The sequence below is a fragment of the Athalia rosae genome, chromosome 6 (genome assembly GCF_917208135.1).
Source record: "Athalia rosae chromosome 6, iyAthRosa1.1, whole genome shotgun sequence".
NCBI classification, from domain to species: domain Eukaryota; kingdom Metazoa; phylum Arthropoda; class Insecta; order Hymenoptera; family Athaliidae; genus Athalia; species Athalia rosae.
In genome coordinates, this window is record NC_064031.1 from 16,791,742 (window position 1) to 16,806,448 (window position 14,707).

At 35.3% G+C, this 14,707-nt stretch overlaps 5 protein-coding genes across 7 annotated transcripts; 2 read left to right on the forward strand and 3 right to left on the reverse strand.

Moving 5' to 3' along the window:
• Positions 1-41: 41 nt before the first annotated feature.
• On the forward strand, positions 42-1,449 carry LOC125501303. Its single transcript, XM_048656548.1, has 4 exons — positions 42-405; positions 587-878; positions 941-1,146; positions 1,231-1,449. The coding sequence occupies exons 1-4, from the start codon at positions 259-261 to the stop codon at positions 1,438-1,440; spliced, it is 855 nt and encodes a 284-aa protein (XP_048512505.1). The 5' UTR covers positions 42-258; the 3' UTR covers positions 1,441-1,449.
• Positions 1,450-1,525: 76 nt separating this feature from the next.
• Positions 1,526-7,746, reverse strand: LOC105688670 (chaoptin). The gene is made up of 17 exons (XM_012405180.2): positions 7,670-7,746; positions 7,160-7,448; positions 6,918-7,088; positions 6,369-6,844; positions 6,063-6,282; positions 5,677-5,987; positions 5,364-5,588; positions 5,063-5,284; positions 4,814-4,982; positions 4,484-4,731; positions 4,117-4,401; positions 3,847-4,041; positions 3,505-3,789; positions 3,307-3,432; positions 3,083-3,196; positions 2,748-2,983; positions 1,526-2,656 (listed from the first exon to the last, which is right to left on the reverse strand). Exons 1-17 carry the CDS (start codon positions 7,670-7,672, stop codon positions 2,377-2,379), a joined length of 3,855 nt encoding a protein of 1,284 aa, XP_012260603.2. The 5' UTR covers positions 7,673-7,746; the 3' UTR covers positions 1,526-2,376.
• A 679-nt stretch (positions 7,747-8,425) lies between these two features.
• Positions 8,426-9,896, reverse strand: LOC105688669 (mediator of RNA polymerase II transcription subunit 4). 2 transcript variants are annotated; one of them, XM_012405179.3, is made up of 4 exons: positions 9,755-9,896; positions 9,257-9,663; positions 9,051-9,170; positions 8,426-8,887 (listed from the first exon to the last, which is right to left on the reverse strand). In XM_012405179.3, the coding sequence occupies exons 1-4, from the start codon at positions 9,820-9,822 to the stop codon at positions 8,718-8,720; spliced, it is 765 nt and encodes a 254-aa protein (XP_012260602.1). In that variant the 5' UTR covers positions 9,823-9,896; the 3' UTR covers positions 8,426-8,717. The 2 variants fall into 2 exon arrangements, with proteins under 2 accessions (XP_012260602.1, XP_048512506.1); XM_048656549.1 differs by having other exon boundaries at positions 8,749-8,887; positions 8,949-9,170.
• Positions 9,897-10,126: 230 nt separating this feature from the next.
• Positions 10,127-12,100, forward strand: LOC105688668 (SAC3 family protein C). Of its 2 annotated transcripts, XM_012405177.3 has the most exons (7): positions 10,127-10,268; positions 10,368-10,559; positions 10,667-10,828; positions 10,882-11,130; positions 11,198-11,335; positions 11,406-11,595; positions 11,655-12,100. In XM_012405177.3, the coding sequence occupies exons 1-7, from the start codon at positions 10,210-10,212 to the stop codon at positions 11,787-11,789; spliced, it is 1,125 nt and encodes a 374-aa protein (XP_012260600.2). In that variant the 5' UTR covers positions 10,127-10,209; the 3' UTR covers positions 11,790-12,100. The 2 variants fall into 2 exon arrangements, with proteins under 2 accessions (XP_012260600.2, XP_012260601.1); XM_012405178.3 differs by lacking the exon at positions 11,198-11,335.
• On the reverse strand, positions 11,857-14,681 carry LOC105688667. The gene is made up of 5 exons (XM_012405175.4): positions 14,485-14,681; positions 13,915-13,989; positions 13,472-13,835; positions 12,838-13,349; positions 11,857-12,685 (listed from the first exon to the last, which is right to left on the reverse strand). The coding sequence occupies exons 3-5, from the start codon at positions 13,737-13,739 to the stop codon at positions 12,218-12,220; spliced, it is 1,248 nt and encodes a 415-aa protein (XP_012260598.3). The 5' UTR covers positions 13,740-13,835; positions 13,915-13,989; positions 14,485-14,681; the 3' UTR covers positions 11,857-12,217.
• Between the last annotated feature and the right edge of the window lie 26 nt (positions 14,682-14,707).

Here is a 14,707-nt window from a genome sequence, read left to right on the forward strand (position 1 = left end):
TTTACTTTTCGTACATCCAGTACGTAAACACATCGCAAATATTGAATAATCTGAAATTGTTCACAGAGAAAGAACATTGGTCACATGTAACATCTCAGATTTCAAGTGTTTTTTTGATAATGTAAGAAATTTTCGACTCTGATGAATTTATTGGATTTTGAAAATTACACCAGTACAATAATATTCCGCCATTAAATTACGGTTTGCTCAATTACGAGCAATATCAAATCAAATCAAACAGTCCCTTGCTCCACCATAATGTATGAAAACGAGCCATTATCTGTTGACGAAGAATGCCACGCTGTGCCAATTTCTACCAGTTCATCAAGAGTGGCAGATCTTCAGAAGCAGCGACGGACGTTAGAATATCTGTTAAAAATGAGCCAACACAAGCGATCTGAAAAGGTACAATTTTTTATATTCGCAATTCAAGATTTGTCGTACGGTTAGATCATCATACCATATCGTAATTATGCTTTCAAAAAATAATAGAATCATAGATATATTGAACTTCAACATATCTGTGATCGAATTCCGCAAATGGAAAGTCAACATTACAACGACATTGCCCTATACGCTATTATAGGTTTTACCCGATGAGTTACTTGTTTCTGAAACAATTCGTGCATCGGTATCAAATTCCGATAACGATTTTATGTCAACGAAGGTATTAAATACACTTTGTCAAGAACATGACAAATCGGGCGATTGGAAGGACACTGTGGATGTTTGGAACACGCAGGCTACAGTAAATCATGTGCCGGAAATTCTACCTTATAATAAAACAAATACATCGGAATGGAAATGTAGAAATTTATACAGCATGTCTAATTCGAATCGTTACAACGGATGGAATACTGGTTACACAGACATTACAGGTAAAAGTTGTGTTTTACTGTTTTTATCTGCATTTGAATATTCAAATCAAATATTATTGAAGAAAGTTTACGAGAAGAACTGGCAAAAAGTCGAGAGAAAAATGTATTATTCAACGTTCGCGATTATTTGGCTGGTTATCAAGAAAGCCATGGGACGCCAAAAACGGAATATTCTTTTGCTGCCCTTATAAGTGTTATGGGGCAGACTACGGGGCGCGCTTTGATAGCGCTTTTTTATATTATAGTTAATATAGCGCCGGTGGCAGAGGTAAAACTAAATTCTGCAGTGTACAAATTTATTTGACGATATATAAATTGATTTGCCTATATTTATTGTACGTAAATATTTCAGGTTTTTCTCTATATTCTGCGATTTGTTCTCGACAAGGTCATTAACATTATGAATACCTCGGACAAGCAACAAATTTTTGTCAAGTATCTAGTTCTCGGATTGCAGATACTTGCAATTTATATTTGTCTGGCATTTATTTTTGGCTTTATTATTGCACCAATTATATACATGGTCATTGAGATTCTTAGCAAAATTATGCTGTTCAGTTAAATGAATATAATCCAATTCAATTGCCAATGGGGGGATTACAGTCATGTAACAATGTGAATAAGAGAGGAAGAAATAATTGTAGATCTTTTATTTTTGTATGTATTTTATTTGCACCATTGAAGGGTATTTTATTTTATACATGTATTTTGTGACAATTTTTAATATTCATTTTGTAAATATAATAGATGTTTTTTCAATTACCAAAAACTGTCTATTTATTGTAATGCATATTCTCATTGCATATTGCCTAATTTTTCTAAAGATATTACGTTGTTATGATTATTGTAATTAGTTTACCTAAACATCTATATTGTAATTGAAATTTCCAATGCATTTACCTCTAATTATTATTTGTTATTTTTTGAATCCAAAATTCATTTTCCAACAGCTTCTGCGTCATATACCGATAACATTGTGCTGACAAGCTAATATTTAAAATATGGATAATTTTCTATGTATGTTTTTTCTTTCTATAATTTTCATATGGCCCCCAATAATATGGGTATGTCTTGGAACCGTAGTATCTAGTCAAATGTGATTCTAGTGAATGAATTGGGACGTATTTAATTGGTGCTGATTGCTGAAAATGAGCTCACTGTAGACTGGACTTGCATCGAGATTCGCAGAATTTAATAATTAAGGTAATATCATATTCGTTTTCATTCATGCTTATAAAAGACGAGTGACTTAATTTTACATTATAATCTACTTCCTCGAATATATTCAAACGAAATAGCGGTGGACGGTGTCCCGACTTATACCGATGTAAATAATTTCATCTATTATACATAAACAAATACGACGTCGATACGGATATAATTTGTTAATGAAAAACCAATAATAATAACAATAATGATAATAATCAATAATAATTTTTTTCTCTGATACGATTTAGTCGCCTAGTGCATGACTCAGTGCTTTTACATAAGATGAAATTTAAAATACACGTACTACAAGAATTGAAAAGAACACTACAATGTTCGTCAATACTGGCGAATCAGCGGAACCCCAACCGCATTCAAGGTCAGTTTTCAAGGCTTCTAAAAGAGAAATGTTATTTTTATTCAAGCAAAAAGTCTCACGTAGATCATCGTCCCATCCATTGTCCCAACAATTATATTTATCCTCCTCGTCTGGTGCGGAAATATGATCCGAATACGTGCCACATTCGTCCTCGTAATATTGCCTCTGTTTTCGTTGCCACATCTCTACCCATCTGTTGGATAATTATTTGGAGTAAAAAAAAGATTAACGTATCAAACTTGAAACATCAATTTCATCGTCAGATTACTGTATTCTACACTCACCCGATATCACAATCACAGTTAAGATGACTCCCGGCTAATCGAAGTTTTCGGAGAAAGGATTTCCCTGGAACACCTGGTTTATAACCAGATGAAGGATTTCCTATTGATCCTACGGTATTATCGTTCAAATTAATCGATATGTTCTTCGCATTACCAGCGTTAGTAAATAATTCACGAGGTACGACTTTTACACTTGTATTGTACAGTGTAAAGTGCAGTTGAGAGTTTCTTATGCCCTGGGAAAGTGAAAGAAAGCAAACGATTTTTCAATTCTTTGTAAACTGAGTAAATAATGGCGATGAATCAAACTCGGAATCGATAATTAACCGACTTACTTCGAATATATTTTTGTGTATCATTGTCAGACCTAATCCACTTAGAGTCATGTTGTACAATTTCGCTGGAAATTTGCCCTTCATTTCTTTTTCCAAATTAGTGTCATGAGTCACCTTGTATTACGAAGAGACAGTATTGATTTTTTAATTAATTCACTAATTTATCGCTTTAATTCTCGTAAATGTGATCTATTCTATCAAAATTTTGTAATACATGAGCCTACCTCAACGTGCAAGCTTCTAAGACCGTGATTGTAGTCTAGAATAGTTGGCAAGTTGAAATTTTTAACATTTTTAAACGCTGATATGTGTAAACTACGAAGTTTCACAGCTTTGCACAATGCTCCTGCCTGTAAAACGATAAAAATAATTTACGCCTCTCGATCCTGCGGATTAAAAAATTTTCTCTGTTTCAAACTTACTTCAAATACATCGAGAGGTAATCTTCGTATTTCAAGCTCTTCCAGACTATCAGCTAGACCCAGAAAACTCGTGTTAGATATAGTAGTGATAGGATTTCCAGCAAGATTCAACGATCTAAGTTCAGGAAGTGTATGAGTTATTAACGGCACAGCAGTTAAATCGTTATAACTCAAATCCAAATAACGTAGCGAAGTCATATTCGCAGCCATGTCTGACGGAATAGATGAAAGCCTGTTATGCCCCAAATGTAAAGTTCTCAAACGATGAAGAGGAAGTTCTGGAACCTGAATATTGAATAATTTTTTGACAGTTCTGGAAAATCTCTTTTGAACTATAATTACCATATAAAGTGACATGTTACTGAGCCCGAGTGTCAACAGCGTATCCTCTAAGCCGTGAAAAGTTCTTCCGTGTGCTTCCAAAATTATTTCTTTATTATGACTCAGATCAAGATACGTCAACATAGAAAGTTCGGAAAATACTCCATCGTCAAGTCTCACCAGTCTGTTATATGATAAATCGATCCACGATATGTCCTAGTAGTATTAATTATGTTATGTAAATTTTAGTTTCCTTGACCACGTCAGCATCGTCATAAATAATCTTCTTACCCTAAATCTAAATACGGCGTCAGTATTGTGCAAACCAGCTAAAACATTCCATGACATGTCTAATTTGGATAAAGATGCCGCCGCGGATGGGGACATGGTCTTCATTGGCAGACGCATAAATTGATTATGAGAAAGATCTAAGCTCTCCAAACTTCCTTCGGTAAACAAGTTATCCGGCAATGACCGCAATTTATTGTGTGACAAGTCGATTATACGTAATTTTTTCAAAGGTCTGAAAGCTTCCACCGGAATTTCGGATATGTCGTTCCAAGCCATCGACAGAATCTACGGAAATAGACAACATTTCTCATACGCCTTCATGCAAACTTCATATACTTATTTCGATTTTTTTTTCTCTATCCCGGACCTGAAGGTTCCTTGAATTTTTGAAGCAATCAAAATTTATGTCCATTAGTTGATTGTAACTCAAATCTAACCATTGGAGATGAGGCATATTTCCAAAAACATTTTGAGTTACGTTCGCAAGCTTGTTGTGGCTAAGATGAAGATGTGTCAGTGAAAATTCTACGGGTCTGAAATAGTACCTCATTATATCAGAGATATTATTCCAACTTAAATCCAAGACTTTTATGTTCGATTGGACGTTTCCACCAACTGTGAAACAAGCAGAATCGATGTAAAAACGCTAGATGAATCTTGTGGTCTCTCTAAATTTATTTTTTGTATTTTAACTCACTATTTGTTGGGGGTGTAAAAGTTGTGCTGTTTATCCATAATTTTTCGATTTTATTGTGACTGGCATTCACTTTGAACGATGACAAAGTTCCCACTTGGTCTAGAGACATAAAATCTAATTCGTTTAATTCGTTGTATGCCAAATCAATTAATTCAATGTCGGGTAAATTCTAGAAATTGAGGAAACAGTAGTCGTAATGTTTATACACGTGATTTGGAGATGAGTCAATAATAGCAAATTAAGACATACCTGGAAAGCTTCGTCTGTTATATCCTTGATCTTGTTACCTCGAAGATTGATGTATTTTAATCGGTTCATATTCATAAATGCTCGTCGTTCAATTCTGTCAATGGCGTTGTCTTGCAAATTCAAAATGGTAAGTGAGGGGAGATCCATGAAGCTATGAGTTCCAACGTATTTAATTTCGTTAAATGCCAAATTTACTTCATCCAGAATCGAATGAATATCTCCCTGAAAATAACCAGAATAAGAATATCGTATGAGTCTTTTACGAATTCAATTTCCATCAAAAAAATTTCATCAGCCCTACCTGGAAGGTCCCTTTTTGGATACTTTGTATTTTATTATCTTGCAAATCGATGCGTCTGATTCGTTTCAGAAAATGAAAAGCTGTCTCGGGCATATTCTGTATGTGATTATTACTGAAATCGAGGTGCTGTAAATTTGTCAATGACTTTAATGGGCCGGCTGGAAGATTTGATACCGACGAAGACAGACCGTGGGACATTTGTAGCGTTAAAAGTGAATGTCCGACCTGGAGAACAAAGTATAATTAACAAGATATCAATATTGATACCAATAGCGAATGTGTGATGAAAACTGTGAAGAATTATATCACTTACTTCCGCAAACGCATCCTCCTCGATAGTGGATATTGAATTTTCGGAAAAATCAAGATATTTTATGCCTCGTACATGTTTGAATGCATGACTTTTTATAGTGTCCAAGTTACTCTGGACTATTCTGAGTTCTTTCAAATCCATTCCGAATTCGAGAAAATCTTCCGGAGATAACGATGACTTTGGCATTCGAGATAAAGATATGAAGCGTAGATTCCTCATTTCTTTTAAACTTTGTACGGAAATTATGCGATTTTTTTTCCCACTTACATCCAAATTATAAAGTGAATACTGGAAATCATTGAATACTTCTCCTGCCGAATGGGTGAAGTTCATAAATAATTATCACATTACTACGCGATGGTGTAAAGCCAATAGGATTATTGTACCTGGTGTAAAAGCATCAACTTTATTTTCTCGAAATATGAACGTTCTCAAATAGTCAAAGTCTCTGAAAAGATGCGTAGGAAGGTCTGTGATATTGTTGCCAGTCAAATCCAATAACTCTAGAGAAGATTCTAGCCCAAAAAGTACAGGGGAAGATACTTCCATCAGATTACAATCACCCAAGTAAAGTTCACGTATTTTCGAATCTTTGAAAGCTCCTTCCTTAAAAAATATAATACCGTAGAAGCTGGATAAAAATGTCCATTGCTAGATTCATCAAAGTTCAACTTCAAGACAAAATCAAGTACCTCTATGACAGTCAGTGGATTACCATCGAGGTAAGTTTTATTTACTCTACGAAAATGCTGAAATGCTCCTGGTATGAGTATATTGATTTGGTTGTATTCCAGACGCAGTATATCCAAAGACATTTGTAGCCCACGAATTTCATTTTCGACATGTGGATCCAACATTTTTGATATTCTATTGTGACTTAAATCTAAGTATCGGAGGTGTTTAAGTGTTGAAAGTTGAGAATATGGTACATGATTCAGTTGATTATCGTTCAAATATAGGTGCGTGAGAAAATCAATTCCATCTCTAAAAACTGTTGAATCAATTTCCAACAGGCTGTTCCCATGAAGGTCTAGAACTTCTAGGGATGATAAGCCACTAAATGCGTTCGCCGGAAGTCTATCGAGGAAATTTTTACCCAGTCTAAGGGTTTGAAGCGAATTATTTAAACCCCGCCAATTCTCAGGCGCAATTTCGGATATTCGGTTTGCTGAAAATCGTGTGCTTTTTTTTCACAAAGTTAAGGATTCATTTCAAGGGCGTAATTTCGGATATGATTATACCTGTTAAATCCAGAAGCCGTAATCTCTGCAGGTGTCTGAAAGACCTGCTAGGTACATAAATCAATTGATTATATTGAAGCTCTAGTTCCCACAATGATCTCTCAAGCCCTAAGAATGCTTCGTCCGGTATGTCGGACAAAAGATTATGCTTGATTTGTAGTTTGTAAAGGCCTGAAATATGAATATTGAATAAAATGATTTTATAAGAAAAATATGCGATCTTTCCCCTTGTTAATACGTACCTGTATTGATTAAAAATTGCGGTTGCAGAGAACGCAATCCATTATTTTCAAGTTTAAGTATGAATACTTTGGACGAATTAATGGGCTGAGGGATTTTCGGCATTGGAACATTGTTGCAAGAAACAATGCCCAGATCAGGAATAGCTTTGGAGCAACTACATAATGGATTGAAAAAACACGGTGGATACTGCACTTGGATTTCGTGCATCCTGACCATCGATGCCCAGAACATTAAAACTAACGTAATAATTAGCATGATGTATCCCATCTTTATAAATGTTCCCAGATTCTGGAAAAACACACAATAATCAAGTCACGTAATTAACGTGTAACGTTATGAGTAAATTTTTCACACTTTAATTTTCGTTTTTAAATTATGATAATCGACTGCGTGAGAAATGTATGTTTTAGTCCCGGTGGTCTAGCGAAATTGATATTCCACTTTAAAAAACACAATAATTATAAATTTCAATTCATGCAGCACCAAAATTTTAAGCAAGCATGTTTTACCATTCTTTTAGTACACTGTAGTTGGAATTGAAGAGGGTCGACTGACTCTGGAATAAAGTTGGATGTGGGCCATTGGAAAATGCTTCACTTACAGGGCTTGAGGATTAGGAGCATTTTTTTTGCTTCCCTTTACACGATTAGACCCGTGATGTCAACTTAATGTGAGTAATATTCCGTTACAACCAATATAAAATCAGCCAATGCTTGCGGCTCTGAGTTTCTTTGAGTGATTAGCTCAACATTTCGAGAAATTCATTAGGCTTATGTATATTTTTCCAATTGAACTAAAGAATTCTTTTGTAGATGCAGAATAGTATTGTTCCGATTGAATAGAACATTAAGTTTACACGTTAAGAGATTTTTAACTGAAAACAAGCAAACAGGAGAATTTACTTGGTATTGGTATATGTAAATGTTGAGCTTGGGACATCAGAATTAGATTTAAAAGGCTCACGTAAATTGTCGAAAGCTCTGATCTTCTTTGTGTATACTTGAGCCAGGGTAATCTCAAGGCTTTACATGTTCTGATAGTATTCTTTACGCGAATGTGCCCTACAAATTTGACCCAAAGAATGTTAGTTACTATATTTTCGTAAATTGATAAATCAAAAAAATAAAATTCATTTTTACGCAAATTAAAAGATATTCGGTTGCAGAAATTTTTCGATACCTCCAGTATCCTCAATTGAAGGTATAATTTAAATGAAAATTTCAATGGGATTTGTATCACGTGAGTGGGGAATTGAATAATTATCCTTCAGCTTGCAAAGTAATTTATTTGTACATAATTTCTATGCTTCTGCTCCTAATAACAGGCGCGTAATTGAACAATTCTGAATTACATTGATACAATATAATAAATTCAATTATAAGAATAAAATCACCAGGCATTTTCTAATGATTAGACATGAAAAAAATGAGCATAAAACAGAACAGTTATTCCATACTTCATACTTCAGGATTAATACATAATTCATATTCTGGAGCTTTAGCTTCCAAAAAAGAAATCAAGCTTCTTGGAATAACTGCGTTGAACATACTGGATTATTTATTGAGAATCACTTGAAGAACTACTTGATGAGTCTGTAGACATGACTTCAACATCTTCTGTCTCCTGTTTATGTGTATTCATTGCCACACTACCTTGTCCACCTACTGACATGTGTATCTCTCCTGAGGGATGCCAGGCAAATTGGTTCGCTTGGGACACTGGTGGTTCTGGAATTAAAGTAATATGTATTTTAGTTACAATAAATATTTGATAATTCATAATACTAACATGGAGTTGAAAATTTATCCGTTTATCTGACAGGTATTATAAGAATCTGCTTGTTCATAAATTCAACAAAATGCCTCCTCCAGTTTGCAAATATATTCTCACCGCCTGCGGGATGTCCAGCACGATGGAGTTCCGAGGGAATGCCTGGATGAGAGCCAATCATTTGTCCATTCAAGGGAAGGTCGCTTAGCCGACCCAGAAAACCCAGCCTCATCTCAATATCTATACAGTATTAAATGAGTTAACTCTAAATGCTAATTTCAGACTTTTTTCAAAAGCTATTAGGATCCCTCATATGATTCATTTACCTGTTGGATATGGTCGACGTGGGTCACCCTGCTGCCAAGTTAGTGGTGCACAAACTGCGTTAGATGCACTGATGCGATGAGCAAATTTAATTAACTCCTCTGAAGGTACTGGCCTTTTGTTGGCTCGAGATATGGATTGCAATTTCTGTTTTGCTTGATATATAGCAGTAGCAAGAATTTGTTCAGCTTCTTTGAGTTGCCGTTGCAATTGCTGAATGTCTTGATCTTGTCGTTCGACTTCTGCCTTTAGAGCATCCATTTTTTGATTTATCTTAGCCTGCTCCGCAGCCTGCTTCAGGGTAGATTTTAGTTCGTTGTCTTTGGCCACTAACAACTCTGTTAATTGAGCATGTTCGCTGCTTGATAGCTTCAAATGTTTTTGCGCTATTGTGTTTTCAATTAGTTCTCTATAAAAGAAATAATATCGAGATGTTCTAATTTTCTATAATTCTGTGCTCTGATCACCTTGTATAGTTTTATTGTGAAATGTATACTCACTTGGCTATTAATTCGATATCGTCAATAAGGGATAACAAAACTTCATGAGTACTGCGATTTGATGCCATTTCTGAATATTTCGTATATGAATTATTCCTGTACGGTACTATTGCTACTTATTACTTGTTTACACAAATCGGTGAGTTAAATATTGTCCCTCACGTTAGTTGTTGCTCAACGTTCTGTCAAACTTTCTCAGCGTTCACTACATCGTTGTGTCGACTCTGTATGACAACACGATAATGTAACCTCAACAAAATAAGTTAATAGTCAAACTTCAGCTCAGCAGACGCTTGAAGATCAGCGTATCTATGGAGGACTAGAGAATTTGTTATAAGACTTCTCTACTGTCAAAATTCAAAATCCATGAATAACGCAGTTTGAAGAATACGAATAACTTATAATCAATAATTTCATCCTGCTATTTAAGTTTTATGCTGTGTATGTGAGTCACAATGCCTGATTTTTTGATTGGAACGTGCATGTCAATGTGCCCTGAAAAAGAGAGGTGGATGTGAGTATCATTTCTCAAGCAAATTTGTACTCGGAATATTGCATTGCTTTAAGACTCCTAGTCTTTACATTTTGCCTTTCACCAAATCACTGAATTCAGGAGGGAAAGAGAAGGCCTGCTTCATGTATTTGAAATAGATCCACGTACTCAGGCTCTGAAACGACCAAAGGCTGATCTTGCAAAAACAGTAAAATGCTTCAGTCGGCCAGCTGCGGGCCAGCTTATGCCAGATGCTACTGAGCTACGTCCAGCTCCTGTTTTATTAGCAACCATCACATATCTCTTTACAAAGTACGTTCCAAAAATGACTAATAACAATAGTTAAGGCAGTATTAATCAATATTATTGTTAGTCTACAGGATATGGAAGTTAGAGATATTAAGAAGTTTGAATTTCAGAGTTGCTACTCGCCTTGATCATGATTGGGCGATGATTTATGATTTTATTTTTGATCGGCTAAGAGCTATCAGACAAGAAGTTGTTATTCAAAGAATTCGAGGGCTCCAGAGCATTCAAATCTTAGAACCAATTGTTCGGTTTCACGTTTATGCAGGCCAAAGGTAATGAGAATAATTTTTCAACACTACTAGCTTGTAATGATATTAGTTTTCAGACTTTGTGAAAAGAAAATATCTGTATTTGATCCGAAGCTAAATAGTCAACATCTTCTGGAATGTCTTAAGCAATTGCTTGTTCTTTATGATGAAACTGAAGAACAGTCATGGATAGATAATCCCAAAGAAGATACTGATAATCTCTCTATTAGCAATAACCGATCCCAAATGGAATCTTTGTACATTCTTCTTCACCTAGGAGATGTTTCAGCACTTGAGAGAGGTTTAGCATTACCTGAAAAATATAGGTACACTATTTTCAATCAAATATAATACTGTTAATTCCATGCAATGTACTTTTCTATACAAACGTAGGAGCAAAGCTGTTGAGCTGGCTATGAAAATATCTCTCGCTTGGTACTTGAAAAATTACGTCAAAACTTTTAAATTGATCCAAAAGCTCCCACCACTCTTGACACTTGGGGTTTTCTACAATTTAAGACTACTGCGAAGGTATTTCCATAACTGATAAAACTCCCAATACATAATTTCTTTGATGAGGAATAAAGTATTATTTTTTCAGAGAAACTATTAAAATTATGAGCTCAGCGTATAATAGCAAACTTTTAACTTTCCCTGGGCTGAAATTGCAAGAGATATTGATGTACAAAAACATAGAAAAACTTGCTGCAGACTGCAATCTCTTCCAGCTCTCGTTTGCTCACGAGAATGTACAATTTCAAGCTTCAAAATTCAGGACGGAGGTGTTATTGGTGAGACCTCTTCAATTCATGAGTTATAAGACTTTTACCAAGAGGTTCGATCTTTTCAGGCTAATCCCGATATGTATTTCACTCTTCAAACATATCAAGGATTTCTACCTACTATCCTTTTCAAAACCGATGGCACTGGACTTATAAGTGAGCAATCAAGTGTGGGTGGAAATAATGTTTTGAACCCATCCTGAAATTTATTTCTTTGATGTACTACTGAATAGACTACTGAAGGGAATAGAACAATTGCTGCGATTTCGGTGATTTTGCAAGTACATAATGCTTTTTATTCAAATCGTTACAACGCATAAAGACAAATTGTCGTGTTAGTATGTACATTTAAGAGAACCAATACCCATTAATGCAATTTTCATATTTTAGATAAAGTTAAGTGCAATATTATAATCAAATAATGATGATCATACATTCAAATGGTTGGAAACACATAATTCGTGAGAGAATGTCGTAATGACTAATATTAGTAAACTAATTAAGACTATTCAAACAATGATTAGTTGACAAATTCTCTGTTTCAACCTACACGGCAAGTGATGCATTTTCATATGCAAAAATCTTGAACTATACATGTGCATGTGTTATGTAACATTCAGTAATCAGAGTTTTAAGTTTCCTTCTTTAACGCACACTGTAGTAGAGCTGTTCGCATCGTTGTTACTAGTTTTTCCAGCTCCACGACTTTCATCTTCAAGACTGCATTATCTCTTTCAAGGTTGATTGCTGTCATCATCATTTCAGATTCTTTGACTTTTTTATTAATTCTAGATTTCCGTGAAGCTTTGTTATTTTTTTCTCTTAGATCTCTGTAATTAAAATCTAATGTTGGGGCATCCGATTCACTATCTGTATAATGGCTAATCTCCGCTTGTTTAGACATCCTTCTTTTCTTGACTGGCAACTTTTCTTTTTTTATGGTAATTTTTAGTGGCGGCACATAAGGCTCAGCCTTTGATCTAGTTTTATTGAGTCTCCTTCCTGTGTGAGGTTTGCTTTTGTTATCATCCTCAACTTGGTGAGATGCAGTCATCGACGTTGTGTCTTTGGGTTCTTCGGTGATATTGTTCCCTACCTCCTGTAATGTCAAAAGTTTTCATAAATCAATCAGTGTGGACAAAAATCACGTTTCCTCTACCCAAAAAAGTGATTTGTTCGACTAAAACTGCATTTGGATATTAGTTGATTGTGAAAAATGAGAACTTGAAATGGACAACAATGAATACTTACGTCAAAAACATATGATAACAAGTCAAATGATTCAATTCCGATATCACTTGTTAGTAAAGTATCGTTCAGAGCGTTTTTATCATCTTTATCATCAGTGGAGTGATCATCAGCCAGTTGATAGCTATCTATTAATAAATTGTTGCATTGATTGTTGGTGACTAATTCGTCACATTGAATATTGTGATTATCTCCTATGATAGGAAGCCAAGTTTTTATAGTTTCACTGTTTTGATCCAAGTTATGTAATGTATCTGGAACCTTGTTATTTTCTGTTAGAATCAACCTCGTATCATCTATCGTTTGCTGTTCATTTATGCTAGTTGTTGGTAGCAGATCCAACCAAACATCCGATATATCTGTTACGATATTGAACTGATTTTGCCCCAAGGGCTCAGACCCTCCGAAAGACATCTTTGTAGATTCGATGTTCTCTACAGGCCAGGTATCACCTGCTTCTGTGATGCTTTCGAATTCTGATTTATTAAGAGATAATTTGTCGTAATTCTTCACTCCTGCAGAAAATCAGATAAATTATCACATTGTTTTTATCCAGCTGATCATTGCCAGTTATCTTGAAAGCAGGTTTTGTAAAAGCCATGCAATATTGTTGTAGTTTGTTATTCCATGAACTTACCCGATTTCTCTAATGCAGTATCTTCACCTAAATGATAGCCGTGCACTTCGTGTGGAAGACACGGTATATGGGATTGTCTTATACTTTGAGTATCCACGCACCAATCGCTTAGATCCTGAAAGTCTTCTTCCCAGAACGATTGAGTTGATCCAGTAGTCACTTTGCTTTGAGAATACGCTGGGGGAGGCCAAGTTTCCTTCAGTAATTCGGATTCCATTACTGGACTCAGTAATGGAAACACTTCTAGTTTTGAAGATGTACTGTCCATTTTTGCGGAAAGGCAAACAGCTCTTTCCGGCACCTTGGGTCTCACGCCATGAGTAGCAAATGACTCCTTTGCCACTTGATTCCATTGTTCAGGTAACTAAAATGAAAAGATTCTGAATGGTTAGATACAAGATCCAATGCTTCTAAGATGAGTTTTTAATGCAACTTCAACGCACTGAAAATTCGCCTTGCTCCTCAAATGAAATGTTGGTGCCTTCTTGGTGCTTGCTGATAGGAGGGATTTTGATAACCTGGAGTAAAGATAAATGCTATGGATTGAATCAATGTTATCACATGAATTACTCTTCAGAATACCACGTTTTTATAATCTTATCTGGCACATATGTGCTGCTATAATCAATGCCTGATGTGAGTCTCATGTAATGAGCATAAAAAATTCGTCCGATTTGTGGTCAATAATTATACCCTAATAACACTCAACGTTATCATAAATTCTGCGTAGAAATTTCTAGAAAAAAGATTGAAATTTGCTGATTTTAGAAGGAGAAGCCGCGCCCCAGGGCGAATGGCACGGGTGAGGTGGGGCTTGTTCTAAATACATATAACTATTTCCAAAGCGTATTCGGTCAAGACTGCACAAAACAATTCTACTTGTTTCACAAAACGAAATTTTGTAGATATTCTGTCGCATATCGGATGTCATCATAGACGAATAATTGTGATTACGTAACTACATTGCTCAACGTACGTACATTGAAAACGTAGCAAAAGTTAAAACTACTTACCCTCCTTGCGATGTTGAAAAAAAAGTTTGATTCAATTCAAGAAGTTGGAGATCATTCACTATTTTTCAACGAGTTTATCAGTTAGTTGTGTATGTAAGTTTTTTTCAGATTCCTGGCTACTCTGTCGATTAGCTTCAAATTTCCGCAGCTTATGTGAACTTTTTAATACTCCGCGAGACTACGGGACGACAATGACACTTGTCCGCGACCTTCGTATCTAATA